General features: G+C 43.7%; 1 protein-coding gene across 1 annotated transcript in view; it reads right to left on the minus strand.

Annotated features, from left to right (window-relative positions):
• The window catches only part of sos2 (son of sevenless homolog 2), a 28,776-nt gene that overhangs the window by 6,336 nt on the left and 1,148 nt on the right, over window positions 1-21,292 (minus strand). The window contains exons 2-14 of the mRNA XM_079286345.1: window positions 11,864-11,989; window positions 11,555-11,686; window positions 11,035-11,199; window positions 10,713-10,919; window positions 9,141-9,284; window positions 8,691-8,801; window positions 4,303-4,401; window positions 3,354-3,481; window positions 2,481-3,136; window positions 2,267-2,348; window positions 1,970-2,092; window positions 447-559; window positions 130-352 (exon numbers count right to left, since the gene is read on the minus strand). Of these exons, the coding sequence (XP_079142471.1) occupies window positions 130-352; window positions 447-559; window positions 1,970-2,092; window positions 2,267-2,348; window positions 2,481-3,136; window positions 3,354-3,481; window positions 4,303-4,401; window positions 8,691-8,801; window positions 9,141-9,284; window positions 10,713-10,919; window positions 11,035-11,199; window positions 11,555-11,686; window positions 11,864-11,989 (2,309 nt within the window). The remainder of the gene's footprint in view (window positions 1-129; window positions 353-446; window positions 560-1,969; window positions 2,093-2,266; window positions 2,349-2,480; window positions 3,137-3,353; window positions 3,482-4,302; window positions 4,402-8,690; window positions 8,802-9,140; window positions 9,285-10,712; window positions 10,920-11,034; window positions 11,200-11,554; window positions 11,687-11,863; window positions 11,990-21,292) is intronic.

The raw sequence follows: 21,292 nt of genomic DNA on the forward strand, positions 1-21,292 counted from the left end.
GGAAGACAGTTTGTTTTCAGACAGCCAAGGAAACAACAATCTGATCCAAACCCGAATACGTTTGTACTTTCACTCTTTTTTGCGTTAAACTCATTCACTCTCTTCACTCTCCGTCCACGGCTCGGTCACCTGTACAGCTCTGACTCGAGCACAGTCAGCTGCCGGGCGATCTCTATGGGATGAAGGGTCATGAGGTCAAAGGAGTCCACTTGGCCCGCTCTGCAGATGTGCCACTCGATGGGAGGAGGCGGGCTCTCGAAGGTGATGTTGTGGCTAACTCCATTTGACTGCGTCTGCAGCTTCCTCCTGATGATCTTATTGATCGACTCAACCCACTTTCTCATCGACTTGCCTAAAAAGAAGACACAATGTGTAAAACGCATGTTGCATGTCCACAACGCTTCAGCAAAGTCATTTTAATGTGTGAACACGCGTGTAGTCCTGACCTCTCAGCTGGATCTTGCTGGAGATGTACTCCTCTAATCGACTCCTCAGCTCCGGATCGTTCTCAAAGTCGTAGAAATGATGCTCGACCCACTGACGGAAAACGTTGAGAACCCTGTGAGACAAAAACACGTTCGCAGTATTCATTAATCATATGCATCGTCCTGCACACCAACGTCACACACTTCAAATTGCAAGTATTTGTCGGGAACTTAAGGACAACATGTTCACCAAGAACATTTTTACTAAATTATTGTTTTACCCTTTGTGCCTTTATTGGACAGTTGGTGGGGAAAAGACAGACAGGAAAGAGGGCAGAGATCCAACATGTCCTCGGCTGCAATGCGCACCATAAATGTTGCGGTCGTTAAAAACATTAACTTCATAATAAATGTCAAATATATACATTCGGACATTAGGAGCCGGGGATCAAACTGCCACAGCCACCCCACAACTGAGTGGCATGCAGCCATTAAACTGCCAAGGAGCTCTACCAACCACATATTTATTTTAAATTAACCTAGAAATCCAAATAGAGTAACTGACAGAGAGGTTGGTAGAATAGAGACATTTAGCAAACAAAGTCCTTCACTGAACCGGTTCTGGCTGCTGGCCAGTGTTTATTCTTCAGCCTGTCAGTTCATTTTTTTTAAAGAGCAGAGTAAAACAGCAGGAACGTTTTTTTTGGTGATTTAAAGTGCCTGAAGAGGTATTTTCATGTACTTTGAGGACCCTGCTGGACCACATTGTAATGTTTATAACAATAGACCACCCAAACTCCAAGGAGAGCTCCTTTCATTTTTGTCCCGATCTATGCTCAAATACTGAAGGATTATGATCGTCAGTGTTCATAATGCATGTCTGTTCCCTAACGCAGACACTGCTGATGCAGAGTACATGTAGTATGCATGACCATCACAATGTGCAACACTTGTGTTTGAACTGTTTCTATGACTAAAGTTGACAGGATTTTATTGCAGCTGCTCTTAACTGCAGCAGCGGTGCAGTCTGATACCGAGGAGCTCGGAGTTTTTAAAATGGTACTTACGGGACTATTCCTGACTCTCTTGCTCCTTATAAGGACACAGAGTCTAATGCAAAAGTAATTCTGTGGCTCGCTGAGAACATTCAGGCCTTAACAGGAGAATGTGAAAGAGCCAAACAACAACAACAACAACAGGAGACAAAGACTCACGGAAGCTTTTGTGGCATTTTTTTTTGAAAGGCCTTGCTGGGAAATAAAACGAAAGCAGCTGAAGATGGAATACAGTTTGAAAAACAAAAACATTATTATGTAACCGATTGTATAACTCCACCTGTGAATTAAACTTTTAAAACTTCATTTCACCACCGCAGATTTAAGACGAGCCCAGAACGGACAAACCAAACACTGGCTCAAGTGAGCGGCTTTTGCGTTTTTACGTGACCTAAAGGCCACCGTAGTTCTCCAACACACTTGTGAAACTGCGGTAATGTTAGCTGCCAAGTGCAAGCCCGCGGTACGGTCAGCCGCCGTCTGTCGTACCTGAGTTGGACCGGCTGCACGTATTCCTTCCGGAATCTCTGGAGCTCGGCCGCCATTGGCTGGTCGCCGTTCCAGAGAGCCTGTCGGTCCTCCTCAGTCGGTTCTGGCTCAGGGATCTCAATCCTGAGGAAATGAACAATCAATCAGACATCTGATATTCCAAGATGTCAAAGCACCCCACACCACCACATCGCTGAGAGATATATTCTCCAAAAGAAGACAGATGGACGTATTCATATCTGAGCCATAAGAACAAACAGCCACAGCAATGAAAATAGCGCTGTGGTTAGATCGTACCTGTCTATCAGCAGGGCGAGCAGCTCTTGTGGTTTGCAGAATGATCGGTATGTTGTAAGAAACGTGCGCACAAAGTTAGGATCTACAAACAGATGAAAAGGATTAGCGAAACAATAATCATCATCAATGTATCTTCGCAAAAATAAAAGTTTGCAAAGTGAAAGAGAAAGATCTAAAATGTCTCTTAACTAGAAGATCTATTGCGGCAGCTTACCAGCATACATATGGTAGGTGAGCCTCTCTATAAGCTTGACCACTGTGCCGGCCTTAATGATGGGGATGCCCGTTTTGCTCTGCACTTTGTCCTCAAACACAATATTCTCCTCAGAGTCCTGGACGGCGAAGCGGTAAACCTCCGGGGAGGGCAGTCTTAGAGGATGCGCCTGCTCATCGTGCTGCAGCACCGTGTCCAACATGCGATCCAAAGTGGAGCGGTACTGCAGCGTCACCAGCCCGGCCATCCACGCCGCCTTCTCCTCTGCTGTCCGTGCACAGAAAACGGCACAGTTTTCATCCTTTCCTATCAGTTCAAAGGCGTGCCGCAGCTCCGCCGAGTCCTCGCGGTCCACGATGCGGATCTTCCTCAGCACGAACTTCTCCTTCAGACGGTACTCCGCCCCGCTGCCCGAGCCCGGGAGCCGCGAGCTCTGATTGGCCTTGCAACTTATCATCAGGCCGTCAAATAGGAAGTTGTGTCTCTCGTGCTTGGCGCCGGCTCGTGCAAGCGGCCCCTCCAGGATGAACTCGCTGCAGCACTGACCGATGTCTTTTCCCTCCCAGCCGTCGATGCTCTTCTGAATCTCGTTCATGCGTTTGATGGCGAGTTGTTTGCTACGAACCTGCCTGCTGTACAGGCGGTACATGGGCTCACTGTGAGGGACGAGAGACAAGCAAAGAGATCAACGCATGACATCAAACACTAAACCACTGATATATCTCAGAGGGTCTGAGCCCCTGCAGCTGCTGGAAGCAGGTTTGCGATACAACTGTTTAACTGAGAACTACTTTCAGCCATTTGGTCAACAACATGTAGACAGAATGAGTGAATGAATATGAATCATTATAAACGTTGGTAGAGGAGGCGTACCCAGGTTTACGGCGAGGCTGGTGCTTGGCATAGATGCGCTCCACGCTACACTGGAGATTCAGCAGCGCAGTGATCGCCTGTTTCAGACACTCTCGGTCATCTTGGTCTTGACTGCGCTCCTGAAGTTGCTGCAAAAAAATGCCAGAAAGCACACACATCAGATATGTAGCAGTGTTTCATAATGCAGAATCTATGGATGCGTCATAGCAGGGCCTGCACAGGTGTTACTGATAATATCATCAATGACGGCATTGTATTTAGCTGAGCCAACTTCAGAGTTGTGGTTTACAAAACGTCTTTCTGTGACAATAAATAGAGCCTTCTTTGATATCATCATTCACCCCTCTGCTTATCTTGCAGTAACAAGTCAACTGTGAAAAACATTTACACAAAAGCTGCATAACAACACATAAAATAAATAAAATCAACATGTTGAAATACAGGAAGAAAAGAGTAAACTTTGCTTTAAAAAAAAATGAATGTAACCTCAACTGAACTTAAATTGTGAGTCGACTTTTAGTCGGTTTTGTAAAATAGCGTTTCTCCACAAAGAATCACAAAAGCACCACTTTAAATGTTGTTCTGTTTAAATGTGCTCATAATTTATCGAACACGAAAAAGCATAAAAAACGACTCACTGACTTAAGATATCTCAGTCAACTAAGACCAACATGACGGATTAGTCGACTCATGAAATAAGAGCCCTATTGTAGTGATATTTAGAGGATATACAGAGACATAAATTGTAGCTTATCGAGCATTAAATATGCCACATTGTTGGATCAGCAGCTTTGAATCTGGCGTGATGATGCCACAAAACGTCAATCCAGTGCGTTTATCATGAAACACTAACCAGGGATGTGATCAGAAACAAAACAATAAAATGTAACAATTAGTCTGGAAAACAACTGAAACCACAGTGAACAACTGTCCGTGTGTCAGGACTCACCTGCAGCAGCTCAAAGTAGTGCATACAGTGGTATACTGGGACCATCATCAGCTGTGGGAGGACATACTGGACGGCTTCTTTGAAGCCTTCTGCAACTGACTGGAGACACGGAGACACAGAGGTACCGTTAGTGACGGACATTACTGACAGATTTTAACCAACCAGCAAGCGACAGAGAGACTCAGTCCGCTAAGGGATTCATGTTTTCGGTTTGGTTAGTTTGTCAGCGGGATTACGGAAAAACTTTTGTCCAGATTTGAATGAAACCTGGTGGACGGGTGTAGAATGGGCCGAGGAAAAACCCACTCAATTTTAGAGCGGATCCAAATCACGGATCTCATACACATTATGTTTCACTTATGAAGCGGCCGTGGCGAGGTCTGCGCTCTGAGTGCCTAAGCTAAGTAATGTTCCCATTTACAAATGTTATTGTGATTTATTAAAAAAAACATTTTAAATAGGGCTGTCACAATAACCGTGGCCAAAAGAATTCACAGTAACAATATCGATAGAAAACTTGATCATGCTGTCAGTCAAATTCATCTTTAAATTAGTTTATCGTGCGTTTTGGCTCTGTTCATTTCGCTCAAAATATGATATATATATATATATATATATATATATATATATATATATATATATGCACACACACGATAATTAAAGAGGCGCTTGATTATTTATTATTAGAATTTTGCGTCCAAAATCATTGATTTTCTCAGAAGCTGAAAACAAATGTCTTTTCTCATCAAAGATACAAACTAATTCATATGAAACTTTGAATGTTAAATCGCTGTGTTTGAACCTGTCTGTGTATTGTGGCCCCTGAAGGAGCCATTTCAAAAAGGTGTTTCTGGTTTTATTCACACGTTCACATCGTCCACCATGATGCTGCCAAAACACTGCACATGATAAAAGGACTGTGAAGATGAGGTTAACTAAAAAGCGGACGTTTCAGAACATAGATGAGGCTGCAGGCTGACGAGTGATGGAGGGAGAAGCGGCTGACCGAGTAAAGGCTTCAGGGTAACCGGAGAGGAGGCCGTCACAGCATCCATTTAAACCTCCCGTTCCCCTGATAGACGACTCGCAATCAATACGCTACTACTCAGACTCCACAGCAGCGGCCACGCCGTCTGTGCGGGGAGGAGATGAAGAGGCTCCGTGTGTGTGTGTGTGTGTGTGTGTGTGTGCGCACGGAAAAGAGAAAGACATCAGCTGCCTGACGCACGCTGATGGGCAGCCGGGGGAACAATGACCTAAGTTTAGATCACGTTATTGATACGTCAGCATCCTGCAGCTTTACAAATGGCCCGCGAGCTTCACAGCGGCACATTTAGATGCGTCACAATCAGCAGAATGTTTTTAGCTTGATTGGGTGCAATACCGGTACGATGCATTTTTAAAGTGTGCAACAAATCTCCTGATACACAAGTAAAGTACGGTAAGCATTTGTTTCAAACAGGCTGCGATTAACCCGAAAATATAGTTGTTTGTTTCAACTACAAAGGGAATAATATGAGAGGATGGTATTGATCTTCTCATCTAAACTCTCAAGAATCAGTACATTTCCAAAAACGTCCAACTACAGTTAGGATTGATTGACTACTGAATGAAATGAGTCCACGTAGAAAGTACGTTAACGTAAAGGTGGTGTTCTTTCAATTTGAAATAATCAAAACAATTGTGTTCCTCGAGATGGGAGAACATAGTGAAATCTAGATGTGCCGCTAATGACATGCGAGTCACTTTGTTAGCTTAAGCTAAGCTGCTTTGTGTTGCGTTTTGTTCTGAAGGTTTTAACAGCTAACTTTGAGTTATTCTTGCCCAAAATGGTGTTTGTGTACAAACTGCGTTATGAGCCAATGTAGCTTCTACTACACAACAATAATCTGCGTTAAGATCCAGAACTACACGGACATCTCAAAAGAGATCTCATGTGCTTCATGTGAAGGGCATCCGATGCGAACAGGTAAAGTGGAAATTAAGTTGATATTGAGTTGGATGACGTGTTAAAACGAGTCTCTACAGGAGCACGCATCCTTGTGACGGCAGCCTAAATATAAACACACGGTGCAGCAAGAATACGGTACAGAAGGACGAGGAGAACAACATGTTCCCGTTTCACAGAGGCACAGGGCTGCTTGAACCCAAGTCGTGGGTCTCCTGCCGTCTGAATTCAGAGCTTATTTTCAACATGAAAAGTGCCTTGGGCCCCCCCCCCCACCTCCTCTTCCTCTTCCCCAGGAGAAAAATGGCCCGCAGTGTGGCTGCCTGTTCTATTTTTAAAAAGGCGATGTAATTTACCCACAATACCAGACGCTGCAGAGTGCAGGGGCTGAGTGCTCGACAGACACATCCATCTGACAGAGAACGGGGAGGAAGTCGAGAAGGATGGAGTGAGGAAGATGAGGTACGTGCAAAGAGACAAAAGCTTGACGAGGCAGAGCAGAAGAGCCGATGATGATGATTCTACCAGGGGGTTCGATCTGCACTACAGCAAACCTGGTAGTATGGATGCATTTAGACCAGGTGCTGTGGAGGACAACGTGCACGTGACGCTGGCGAGACGAGGAGACGAGCAGCCGTCGGGTCAGAGATGAAACACAAAGTGAGAGAAGCTGAAATAAGACGAGCCGACGGTGCAGAAACACGGTCAGTTTGATGAAGAGGGTGGAAGGTGTGTGTGGGGTTAGAGGGGGGGGGAGGCTGGTGGACCAGCCAGAAACACACACACACACACTGGTGGTACTGCTTCTATCAAATTAATCCTTTAAGTGTTTCTTTAAAGAATAATGTATTTGGTCCTCTGAAATTTCCCTCATAATGACATAATGCGAGTGAACCTTCGTTTTGTTGTACTGTTGTTTGAGGAACAACTTCGACTGGTCACACAAAACAATGAATTAATCAACTAATTAATTCATCAGCTGCATCTAGAGTAAATTAATACATATTGGTGCTTCAAGACAATTCTACTGAGCCGACATGTCTACCGCAGGTTACACACCGTTGTGGCCTTCCAAGAAAAACAGCGAGTGAAACAATGCAAGGTGTTTCTAAACGAATACAGCGGCTCTGCACAAATAAAGCTGTATTTTTAACTCCTGCGCCCTTTCCCCCACTCTCTTACAATGAGTACATGAAAATAAACAGCGGGTGTGGGCAATCAGAGGACAGTGCCATCAGTGTTGATCTAACTGGGGTTAGAACGGTGGTTCGAGGGTAAACACAGCGAGGCCTCAGGACAGTCGGTCAGCAGCAGCGTTTGTGGCGTTGTATTGATGTTCGGTACGTCTGTCAAGAAAAGATCTTCATGTCCGTTCAAAAAGGCAGGTTGGCGTTAACAACCTGGAGAGGAGCAGCAGAAAACCACCGCATACAGTAAACTCTGCTTCACGTGAACGGTCGGACTCGCTGGTCTTTGGGCCTGAGAAAACACCAGCAAAATATTTCGTCTTCAAAGGCTGCCGAGCTGCACCCCATTGAGCATAATTCAATGCTATTCTTGTGAAGAATGTCCAAATAAAACAATGCGGCAGCAGTGAATAAACTGTACACAGGACGCTGGATATGTCATGACATGCCCTCAAACGATATCGGGAGGAATTCCACCAGGTTCACTTCAAAGCCAAACAGGAACAAATATCCAAGCGCCGTTTGCTTGGCGGAAACGCATAAATGACCCACTTCACTTGTGCCTTCGAAGTTAAAAACAAACCTCCTTCATGGCATTTGTTCCTTTATAAGAAAGTTTACGTTTGAGAACGACAGGAAAGAGCGGGACACATAACGGCTTTAATGGCTGTGGATTTAAAGTCATAGCATGGCAATTAAATGTTACAAATGATACCAAGACATATACTTTAATACTAAAATAATTAAACTTAATATCAACCACGTATTCAACAGAAGTGTTGAACGACATTGAGAGTTTCTAGACATTTTCTTTAAAATATTTTATGTCTTATTATTTTGATTTAAAAAAAACAAAAGTGACCAATTCTATATTATACTAATGCAGGATATGTGTATTTACTTAAAGTAAAAATACTTTTAAGTACTATTTAATACCTCTAGAAGGAAATCGACCAGCTAGACTACAGTTTACACCGTTTAGTTTTATTGAATTTGAATAACTATTTAATAATAACTAATAAAATATTCAGCGCACATTAGCAAACATAACTTCTCATTAACGACAATAAAACTGTAAGTGCAATGGACAAAATGACTAAATCAGGTTATTATTTTTACCCTTTTCTTCAGGATTACGCGTGCCATGTCCGCAAATGTGGAAAATCCTGATTTGAACACTTACTACCGTACTAATAACAAACTATCCACTTCTGTGTATTTCCTGAACGAGCCCAAACGACCGAACATCTTACCTGGAAGTAGAGGCCGGCGGTTGACCGGGCCATCAGGTTGTTGAAGTGCTCGTGGAAATCCTTACTGAGGATATCCTGAGACAGGGTCTCGTACGGGTCGAACGCCTGCTCCTACAGACGAGGACAGAATAACGCAACAGTCAACGTCTACTACACCCGACCGTGTTCTCGCACTACGATGAGGATGCTCGGCTGCTGGCGGTACGTCAGATACAAGCTAATGTCCCACGCGCAACATTAGCTTAAAGAGGTATTAGTTAATGAGCTGCTAGTTTACAGCAGTGAACATTTTGCGCTTAATGGAACGTAAACAGACTTTGGTGTCATCACAAATAAAATCTCAACCTGTGGAATCCAAGAGTCTGTTCAGATAAATTCAGATAAAAACATTTGGCAACACACATCTGGAACTAATGCATTTTAAGGTTTTTCAGGTGGTGGGATTCATACCTCTGCTAGGTCTTCAAAGCAGCTGCCCACCAGCGGATGAGGGCTGCCATCAGCCGTCATCTCCACGGCGTCCTCGATCAGTCCGAGCAGCTTCACCGTCAGCTCGTGGATGTCCAGGATGTTGCTGAAGAGCACCTCCACGTCCTGCACAACAACAGGAAAGTTAATTAAAGGGTTGGAGAGGTAGGACCCAATCCTGAAACCAGCTCGGAAGGTCTGCTGCCGGGAGAGGGATTAAGTACCCTACTTACCTCTTTCTACTCTTAAGGGGGAACTCCACCGAGTCTGTTTACAGGCTGATTTAAGTTGCATTGTGGGTAATGTAGGTGCCAGGATAAAGAAAAAGACTACATCTCTTACCTGCTGCACTAACCTGCTTCATTGTCATGAGTATGATCAAGAAGTTGTTCTAAAATCTTTCGTGCCCAATTTCAACAATTTGAGTCGTTCTTCTCAGAGTCATTACTTCAGTGAGACGCTCACTAATTATTGTCTCCAATATCTATCTGAGAAGTCCTTAAATCTGCTTAGAAATCAAAGAAGAAGAAGAAAAACGCTGCGTCTCAACAGACATAATTGAGGTTATTTTGGCGAGGGCTGCAGATGTTGTTCCTGTCTCAGCATAATTACATGTTCTGCATTCCACTGGGCCTCACAAAGGTTTATCCTCCTCACCCAAATCATACCGCAAATCACCCAACCCAAAATATGCAAAGCCACAGCGACCCATTACACTCAAACGCCCATTCACTTCCTCTCGGCCCATAGACCCGCCGTTCAACTCCTTACTCGTACGTTTTCCTTTCTGTTCCGGAGAACTCGGAGCACTTAATTGCCATATTAGACTAAATGTAATTGGTAATTTGTTTAACCTAAAAAAATGTTTGGGTAATTCAAAGTGCTTCCTGATGCTGATTACCAGTTAGCGGATTAGAGTTCCAGTTGTAATCTTTAAATGTTCTTACGCTGGATTTGGCAGAAATTGCTTTGTAATTAGGTTCACGGTTAGTTGTAAACTTGACGTTTATAAGCCGGCTTTAGAGTGAGCCGGCAGCAGCTACTGGGTTCAGCACGAGAGCTGGAGGACGTCTCTGAGATCAGCGTCCGGCACCTTTAGGTGAATAAATGTGCTATCCGTGCTAGCATCATTTCCTCGCTGCGGGACTAATAAAGGATGATTTTATCTTGTCGCCATTTCCTGTGGTTGTTTCACAGTAACCTACGTCTGCCTTCACAGATAAAAAAACCCACATTTATTACTAAATATACACCGAAAGTTTCACGTTATTATCGACAGTAGCTTCACAAGTCAACCGAAATGTATTGCAGCAATAGCATGGTGGAGTATGTGGGCTCCTACTGTGACACTAAAAAGGCAAAATTATGCATGAGGATCGACGTGGCACCACATCATGAATAAAAACTGAAAATATACTCTAAATATCCAGTGTAAATGGAAAGAAATGTGTGAAAATAGGATGGTAATGACTAAAGTTTAGTCTGTATTCCAGGTATTATAAAACCTATCGCAATTTTGACATCTTTGTAATTCACTGTGCAGGTCTTCCTCACCTGAGGCGTGAAGATTTTGGGGTTGGACAGGAAGTGCTGGCGGAACACTTTGATGATGAGGTCGAGCTCTCGCAGGTACTGCCGCTCCTCTGCGATTTCAAGCTTCACCAGGTCGTCATACGTGAGCTCCCCGGAGGACGACGGCTCCTCGGTGCACTGAGACATCAAGCCGATGTCCTCCTCCTGGTCAAACATGTCCATCAACACCTGGAAACGAGTGACGGGAAACGATGAATCAAGAGTCAAAGCCGTTGTCCCGTTTCACACACGGCCAAAACACGCATCCATCAACCTGGCCGTCAGCTTCCTCACGTATTCTCACCTTGTCTGCACACATGGACACCTTGATGTCCTGCTGGCTGATTTCATAGTGACGAATGTTGCCGACGTAGTTGCCCGCCAGTTTCAGTATGTCTGCTGATATGTATTCAAGCACAGCCACGATGTACAGGGAAACATGGTAGTCCACTTTATAGCCCAAAACCTCCTGTTGGTGGGAAAAAAAAGCAGAAAAACAACATAGTAAGTATTAAACATGGGTTGAACATCATTATTATATCGGTTCTGGGTTAAACAAAGAACATGCTGGTCGAATGATCGATCAGGTGAGTTACTAACGCGCACGTTAAAAGTATTCCCTGAATTACAAATATTTCCCAGCAACTGCCGGAACTTTCTGGCACTGGCGTCAGAGTCAACGACGTCTAATGAGATCGTGCACCTGGCTACCGTCCAGATTCTGTGAACCGAAACACGCCTTTCAACCGAAATAATGCGGCTGTAAAGATGCACGAGTGTTGAGCTCTATGTGACTGATTGCTGCGGTCTTTAGGAGTCTTTACCTTCAGCAGTGGGTGTATCTTGTCCACAGGGAGAAGTAAAGGGTTTCTCCTCTTGCGTTTCTCAATAGCTGACTGGGCGTCGGCAATCGCCCACTTATCTATCGGGTGGGGGAAAGTTTTCTGGACACGTTCCTGGAAAAGAAGGAAATTACTCTGTTAACACTTGATACATTTGGGAAGCATTAAGGTGATAATGAAAGCTGCAAGTACTCAATTAGTTATGTGGAATGCTGCTGTGGTAGCGCGTGTTTCCTAAATTGCATTTTGTCAATTTTCAATTGATTGTGAATCTATATTTAGACGCTTTACCTCTACGTCCTGCACGGAGCGAGGCTGGGCCACACACAGCATGCTGAGCAGCTGCAGGATCAGCTCCTCGATGTGCTGCAGGGCGTCCTCCCTCGCCATGAGGTTCGGGTGGACCTGCTTCTGAACCTGAATGTTGAGACACAAACGTATGAGAAGAGATGAGAGGCAGCGACAATGAGGCAGGAGCATCCTGTAACTCCACCAGTGGCGTGATTGGTTTTCATCGGCTTCACTAACTGCAATATGTGACACTGATCGATGCACCGAAACTAGGCTCAGGTCCCGTTTAATGACGTCACAGCAGCAAGTACAGGCAGCGACTGACAGCAAACAAACACCATATCGTGGATATGTTGGTGGTTTTCGCATGTTTCAGCCAATACTTACAAATCATAAATCATTTTCACAGCTGGTCGTTTTCTTGTCGTAGTGAGTAAAGTGAGTAAAAAGCGGCGGCCTGGAACTCAGGAAACTAAAGAAAACATATGAAACACATGAAGTTTGTTCTGCTGTAATATAAAGTATACAAGATTTGTCACTTTTGGGCCAAAGCCCACAAATCCCCCAGCACCTAATCTGGCTGCAGACAACCGATAAATCTACGGTACTCAAGGCAAATATTCAGCCTCAAATTAGGCTGAAAGACACTTCTAAAACAATAAATCTGTCAACAAATATTATCTCCATATGAACAGCATGAGATATGAGTTTAAAAAGGCCTCGTCGTGGGACTCCTGAGGGTGGAACCAGCCAAACAGAAGGTGTGGTTTTAGGTGCAGACAGCGGAGAAGGTGTGGCTTCACCAGGTCTACAAGTGGAAGACATGAACACCCCCCCCCTCCCAAACATTGTCGTCATTCGGGCCGTGCCCTCTCGCAGGAATGCGGTCAGTTGAGATACTATTATAGCACCCAAAGCAGAGGGGGAGAGAAGCTGTGAGAGAACGAGAGGAGAGAGAGAGCGGTGGATAGAGAGACATTTACTCTGCACTCACTAAAGCCCGGCCTGTTCACAGGCTAGTGATGGAATCACCCTGGCATATAGTAAAGCGGGGCATTGCGATGACAAAACGTTGCCCCCGGATTTAGGAATGTGAGAGGAGAGTTAAAAGGTCAACGCAGGCCGAGCTTCATGCATTCTTGTGCTCTGACATAAGAGATGCAGTGACGGGCAGGATGTCCCCTCGGGTCCATCGGTTGAATTTAAAAAGGTGAAATTCTCACTTAGGGGATTATAAAAAGACCCCCTAGCTCCCCGAGATCTGTTTTGGATTCAAATTATGATTCATTAACTACATTCAGATGCTTCTTAAAACAAGAAGATGGAAAATGTGAAGCCCCGGCTCCGGTCTCTCGTTTACGTCATTCCTGTTTTGATGCACGCTCACAAGACTTAACGGTTATAAATAAGCCACGAGTGTAAACTCTACGCGGAAATAATTAGACATCAAAGCAGAAGTAGGTTTCGAGATGCATTCTCTCGACCGCAAATAGGCACTTGCCCAAATTCCACAGGACACCAGGAGCGGTGAGTCTCCGCACTGAGAGTACGGGGGTTTCCCTCGACTCCATTCACAGAATAGTTGGCCCGTTTGTCAGGGGGCCCACGTCCAACAAGTGTCGTCTCGCTGCAACAATGTCAGGATGAGACAAACGCACAAATCTCAACGTAATTTGACTGAAAGCACAATTGAAAGTGAATTCAAATGCAATACATGCAACTGCTGTAAGGGTACCAAATGAGCTGCTGACACAAGACGGTACACACTTTGTTCCTGCTTGTAGAGCTCAAACAATTAGTAAACTAATAGAACAATCTGCAATAAGTGTGATCATGTTTGATTGTCTGAAGTCAAATTTCGACGCAAAAATGCCCCAAAATTCACTGGTTCCAGCTTCTAACATCTTCTATCTGGATTTCTTCGACAAAAATATTGACATTCATGTAATCAATCAAGTCTTTTTTGAGGGGAAATCTGACAAGAATTGAGTAGTTCCAGTTCCTAAAATGTAAATAATTTATCGTTGTCTTCGCCTTATACAATATTAAACTGAACATCTTTGTGTGTTGGACTGTTGGTTGAACAATAAGACATTTAAACATGTCACTTTCAACTGGAAATTGTATGTTTTTCTCGACCAGACTAATCGATAATAAAATAATTAGTTGCAGCCTTGCCTGCATGGATAATAAATTAGTTGCAGTTCTATAGAAAGCATTTAAAAATCATTTTTCCCGACTGACACTTTGAGCTGCTCTCGGTGAAGCTGTCAGTTGTGCTCGATGACGACGTCTAAATTGAGGACTGACTGCAGAGCGGCGCGGCCATGACTGCTGCTCAGAGTATTTACAGTACCACTGAAACGTGATGCTAATGGCTGATGGATGCAGCGTGCTCCAATATAGTTGGCGGCGGACACTGAAGTAAGCGCAAGCAAAGTGAAAGCAACCGAGAGGAAAAGCAGCAGGGGAACTCCTGAATGTAAAAAGCACTCAAAACATCAGAGAAACTACTTTTCTCCTGCAGAAGCACGATGGCAGGTGAATTCAAAACATCTTCCTTCATTACTGTGAATGTGCACCATTTATTTTCACGATTAGAAAATAATTTATTTATGAATCTTTAGTAGGAAAATCAATTTAGAGGTTTTTAAATACGTACCATATGAAATGTATATTTTTGTCTTAATCCAGCATATCAGATAGCTGACACATCAGAGCACCTCATCACAGTGATGCTCAAATCAAATGTTAAAATCAAATCAAATATTTTACATATAATGGTGAACTGAATACAGCTTATTTCACTCTTTTCTGATATTCTACCAAAAAGAGATGAACCGTTTAAATAAAGAAGATAATGGGCAAACTAATCAATAAATGAAGCCTGCTGGAGCAGACACATTTATTTTGTATATATGTAAAATAGTCTCATGGTATAAACGGTCACGGGGCTTTAGTTTTTCTGACTCATTATCAGACAAAACAAACAATTTAAAGAAACCCCCCTGGGGCTATTCTACAGATGAAACAATTGGTCCATTAAAATAAAAAGCGGATATATATATTTAATATTTCCCACTCTACCACTGCATGTATGCAAAGACATTAAAACGATCATATGTGAGCTTACATGCACATCCTCCTGTGCCATGTTGAGGTGTTCAGTTTCATGGGTCAGCTCCATTAAGAAGAGAAAGGCTAGTGTACAGGAAGTCCCATTGCTCACTCCCCCCCCCCTCTCACCCGTCCATCCATCCATCCATCCCTTCCCCCTCACCCGTCCATCCCTCCCCCCTCACCCGTCCATCCCTCCCCCCTCACCCGTCCATCCCTCCCTCCACCCCCCCCATGCCTTGCTCTCTACCCACACAGAGCGAAGCCCCCGGGGGAGAGCAGATCATAGCAGCAGACTGAGAGGTATCGATGTACTTGTAGCAGCAATACGCGTACTACACACCGACTGGAGAGGAGGCAGAACCAGGGGGAGGCAAAACCAGAAGGGGGCCAAAACCAGAGGACCCAGAACTAGGATCCACTAACAGACAGAAACTACCAGGGAAAAAGAAACCCACCTGGCTGATGTTTAACCTCAGAGTCTTATAGAAACATTCGTGTATCCATTTCTAGCAAGAAGACCACCTACTGAGCAGAAACTGATCCATGAATGAACTGCCAGTCAGTAAAATCACACACACTGGGCTGTCCTTAAAAAAAAAAGAAAAGAAAGGACCAGCAGCTCTGCACCATCAGCAGTTAAACAAGTGGTGAAACAATTAGCTGATTAATTGATCTGCTGATAACAACTTTGATGTTATTTACTTGTTAAAGTCATGCTTAGATACAGCTTCTCAAATGTGATAATTCAATATAGAGCTGTAACTTTGATCATTTTAACTATCAATAATCTGCAGAGTTGCTCGTTTTAGAGTGTTTTATGCCTTAAAAGCTTTGAATGCAAATTAGCAACAGTTGACTCATTGAATAATCAACTAATTATTGCAGCTTCAATTTGAGGCTTTTTTCAGTTTCATATTGTTGTGAATTAAATAAATCTAGTTTTTTGATTGACGATCAAGTATTTTAAAGACATCACCAGTCCATTTATTGATATATTTGTGGACATTTTATGAACGAAAGACTGAACAGAATATGAGGAAGAAACGGATCAACATGTTTGTGGATGATAAAGGTTTAATTGCCGTCCTGTACGAGTGTCTCCATTTGAAGCAGAGCAGAAAGGGTTAAATGTCATTATCTGAAAGTCAAAGAACTTACTAAAACACAGGACTCACTGCACCATATATCCACCTACAAAATAGAGTATTAAATGTATATTATCATGCACATTTTAGCCTTTTTATTCAAAGTGTTTAACCTGACGTGGGTCATGTATTAACAAATCAAGAATACCATTGTATTGGTTACTGCTACATTCACACAGTATCTTAAACATAACATTGAGCAACATGCTCCGCCACAACGCGCTGAAATAACGCACTCCGACAGAAAACAATGGAGCAGACTGTCGCTCTCAAGTCAAAGGGGAAAATCTAATCGTTGAAACGGAAAACGCACACGCAGCGTTTCTCCAAATCTCCGAACCGTGGACATTTTACCTCAAAAAGAAGATTTTATTACCCCAAAAGTGCGACATCATCAAAAGAGTTTGGCTCGTCATGGAAACTGTAGCAAGGAGCTGATGCATATATGAAGAAGTATTTCAGAAACTATGTAGTTACTCATGAAGAGATACAGGTCACCTTGTTACTCAGCTTGCACTGTAGTAAAACTAAAACCCTGCACGTCTCAGCTGTAACACACACACACACACACACACGACGGTGTTAATACAGGGTTAACATTTCTAATTCAATTGATTATTCTCCTGGCTGTGTATAAGGGGCTGCATCAGGCTCAGGTTGCAGGTAATGTGGCTTGCTTGTGTGTGTGTGTGTGTGTGTGGTGGCAAGGTGGGGGTGGGGCTTGTTATTATACCCGAGCATGTGTCACTGTTTGTGATTCATGCCATGACATCATCTGCCATTACAACCAGACTGTCTGGGGAACCATAGGCCAGCCAGAGATCAACTCTGAGACAACAGGCGCATGCGCACACACACAAAGAGGCATAAATACAGGTGATCTTTGGACACTCACAAACCGAAACACACACACACACGGTGGTTGACAAACATACATACATGAACACAACAAGGAAATAATAATTCAGAACACAGACACACACTTCAGCAGCCCTCCTCGCACTCACACCATGAACACAATGGCTGGTGGACGTGCCGTCGACAGCCATGACCCCAGTCTGACCCGACCCAGTGACCCCTGCCTGCCTTCATCCACCCATCCTCCGCCTGAGGACGGACTGACATTCGCCGACTTGATTCAATATTCGAGGAAGGTGGACAACGTGTGTATTAAATCGTCCCGACTCCGTCGACGGTGCACCGGGAGTGCAACCTGTTAGCAGGAGCGTCCTGGTAACTGTCCTATGAATTTAATATACATTATATATACATTCCCTGCTAGTTAAGGCACAGACCATGAAAGACAACATCTCCAGTTCGAGTCCAGCCGAAGGACCGTTGTTGCATTATATCAGACCTCAACTTTGTCATAAAAGCATTAGAATATAATACATATAGAAAATTAAATACAAATCTGCTCAAAAAATACATTCAGAAAAAGTGAGCTAATAGTTGCAGAGAGCATGTATGAAGTCACATTAGTTAGAATAACTATGCATTTACTTTCTGTAACTTGCAATGCTGTAGTGGACTTTATCTTTTAATGATCCAACTTAATGCATATATGGAGGACAGAGACAATGCTGCCATTTGTTTGTGGCAGCAGTAAAATACTGCAGAGTCGCTTCAGGTCACCGGGTCAGTCGCTCCTTTGAGTGAAAGTTCCTTTATCCCGCTTGACGACAGATCAACGATAAACTAGATATGAGGTAATACAAATAAAACACAAACATTTTATATGACAAGACCGGTTTCTGATACCAGACACTCATACAGCAGAGCGCCGCAGTGGAGGCTTATAATAAGTCTAATTCTGAAGTGACAGCAGCTCAGTGTAGGCTGGATGAAAGTAGAGGCAAGACCCACTGACTCAAATAAAAAAAGACCTCAGCTGTAAGTTTTGGCCGGTTGTGAAGTCACCCGGCCAGAATTTTAAGCAACTACTGAGAAGATTAAAGAGGCAACACACACACACAGAACAACAAAGCATGCTTGTAACCCGACCAATCTCAGCTTTAAATGTTGGCCCGTGAAGCCCTGTGAACTCAGCGCTGCGCTAACTCAACATGGCGATGGAATGAAACCACGGCCAGCAAAGCTCTGGCCTTCCTCCTGATGCCAGTGAAACAGCAGAGCAGGGGAATGCTCAGTTATTATCAACACCGGCATGTCGGGGGGGGGGGGGGGGGGGGCTAGATGACGCTCTTGCATATCACCGGGCACGAGCCGCAGTGATCATGAATAGCAGGGACACGCAGAGACAAACGTTGAAATGTCATGTTGAAGTTATAAAAGCCTTATTCTACTCCATGTGGTCATGCAAACGTATCTCTCTTCTTTTTTTTATTAAGACGATACAGAGACATAACAACAAGAGGATGACAAGAACAGTGGGATAAAAGCCAGCAAATATCATATCGTCAGAGTGTGTGTGTATGTGTGCGTGAGAATGTCCTTGAGCCTTTCGAGATGGAGGGGAAAAAAATAAAAAAAATTTACACACACACACACACACACACACACACACACACACACACACACACACACACACACACACACACACACACACACACACACACACACACACACACACACACACACACACACACACACACACACACACACACACACACACACACTGAGGGATGAGCAGGTGGAATGGTTTTCTGTTGTATTGTATATGATGGATGAGGTTAGATTTTCCATTGAAATATATTCTATCATTAAGTTTCTCCAGTGTGCGATGTGTGTGTTATTCCTTGATTTCCAGTTCATGAGGATAGTTTTCTTGGCGATAGTTCGGGCCACAAGGAGTAATTTGCGGTTTGTTTTACTCAGATGTATTGTTGAGATGTCTCCCTGTAAGCACAGTGAAGGGGATAAAGGGACGAGGCAGCCCAGGAAGACAGACAGTGACTCACTTATTTCTTCCCAAAAGTGATGAACTGGTGTGCAGTGCCAGGTGGCGTGAACAAAGCTACCCGGGCTGTTTTGAGTGCAATGTGGACAGATATCTGACGTGAATCCCATTTGAAACATGTTTTGCCCGGTGTAATGAATTCTGTGAAGTATTTTATACTGTATTAGTTGTAAATTGGCATTTTTAGTCATGAAGTAGATGTTATTGCAGATTTGGTTCCAGAAATCAGCATCAGGAGTGATGGATAGGTCCGATTCCCATTTTCTTGATGGTATGGATGTTTTGTCAGACTGTGATATTACTCTACATATTTTTGAGATTAACTTTTTTTAAGAGGGTGGTGCCTTTAGCGGACCATGTGTGGAGATTTAGAGGTGTCTTGTGACTTAGAAAATCAGGATTGTTCCAGATGAGAGTAAAATTTGAAGGTGCAAAAGTGATGCAAACGTATCTCTGCAGTGTCTTCATTTGACAGAGTTATGACAGGAAGCAGCCAAAATGGGACGTTGTGGTGAACGGTCGATGTATTAGCCGACTACGACTTCAAGTCTCAGGTGCTTCACATCCATAAAAATGTAAGAGGCCGCGGTCATCTGGTACAATGGCTACGGTGCACATAAACATGGCCGCCACTCTGACCATTCTGCTGCATTGATTTGAATGGAAATGTCTGTTCTACTCCTACTCTATTTCTATGTTCCCACCTTTGATAGGCAGTTCATCATTCCAGATGTGCAGTTAAGCTTACCTTTCTTAAAAGTAAAGAAATAACAGTGCTTAAGTAATGTCCTCCAGGCCCGTAACTAATCAGTAAGACTGTAAACTCAGAGGCAACGGTGACGTCTTCAAATTGCATTTTCTGTCAGGTTCTTTAATCTTTCCTCTGAACAATAATCCAGATCATTCTCGGGGAGTCATCCACCACGGCTCCTTCTGACAAGGAACCCCCCCCCCCCCCCCCCAGTGGACAGCTGTGAAAAACAGCGAGTCACAGTCCGTCAAAACCATAACAAACCTCTCTTGCGTCAATCTCTGACAGGCTTTCCCTCCGACAGTTGTGTAACAAGTTGAGACAATGAAACCCACCACCTGCTCGCTCAGTTTCACCTGATTCATCGGCCCATATCTACCGCGTAATGGATAACCGAGGGTGTGTGTTATTTATAAGACGCGCTGTTGCTACACGGCTAAAGCCACGACAGGTCTCTGTAGACACTTTGTGTTTCTAATATTAATGAATTAAAAGTCTACGTCATAACTGGCTACAAAAAGGGGGAAGGAAGAGCACATCGCTTGAGCCAATAACTGATCTCGGAGCAGAAGTCTAAAGCGGGCGCTTGATTAGCTGCACTTAAAACAAAGAGGGCAGTTAAACAACTTCATCAAAGCGCAGTTCAAGAAGTTAGAGACACTGAGAAATCTATTTTGGAGTACAGACATCTTTCATGCTTTGAAAATAAACTTGGTTCGCAGTACTTCTACATCCATTTCAGGGAACTCAAATATTGCAGCATATTCAACTGCATCTCTTTCCAAACATGCTGAGAAGTTCCTACCACAGCACTGTATTATAAAAGCATAACACATGGAGTCTTGTCTCAAGTTGCTGACAGGTAAAACCGTGTTAAAGAGACATTGATCAATAGTGATAAATGTGCATTTTCTAGTGTTTTTTTGTGTGTCAAAGGATACGTTTTGGGCATTAAGGGATGCATCACAGATGAAGAAACATGAACAGTGAACTGGTTGGATTACGAGCTGCAGGTCTTAAGTGCTTGCTGCCGTTTTGCTGAACTCAACCCTCCCTCAGGTCACCGAGCAGCACTTTTTACTGTGCCATCCTAACGTACCATTGCGTTACAGTATGGAAACTGAGCAAAAGATGTCCCGTCTCTACTTTGCACAACAACAACACAGCACTGTCACAACAGTCCATGTTCCTCTTTTCACCCATTAGGGTACTCTTTTGAGCTCCAAACACGTCAGGAAACAAACACATGAAGGAATCTAGACAGGACCTTGTGGGTTTCCACACACAGGCCGATTTCAAAGTGAAAGCAGTTTGCTGAGCTTTTAGCGTCTTCCAGTATCTAAACGGTGTGGCTCTCTGCATGTAACATATAGAACAGCAAGTCAAATAAGGTGACAATGAAACAAAAAGAGCTGTGATAACTTTGTGTTTTCACTTTCATGAGTTTGCAGAAAACAGGCTCTTTTGGGGGGGGGGGGGGGGGGGTCAGAATA

This window comes from Melanostigma gelatinosum (genome assembly GCF_949748355.1).
Source record: "Melanostigma gelatinosum genome assembly, chromosome: 16".
Classification (NCBI taxonomy): Eukaryota; Metazoa; Chordata; class Actinopteri; order Perciformes; family Zoarcidae; genus Melanostigma; species Melanostigma gelatinosum.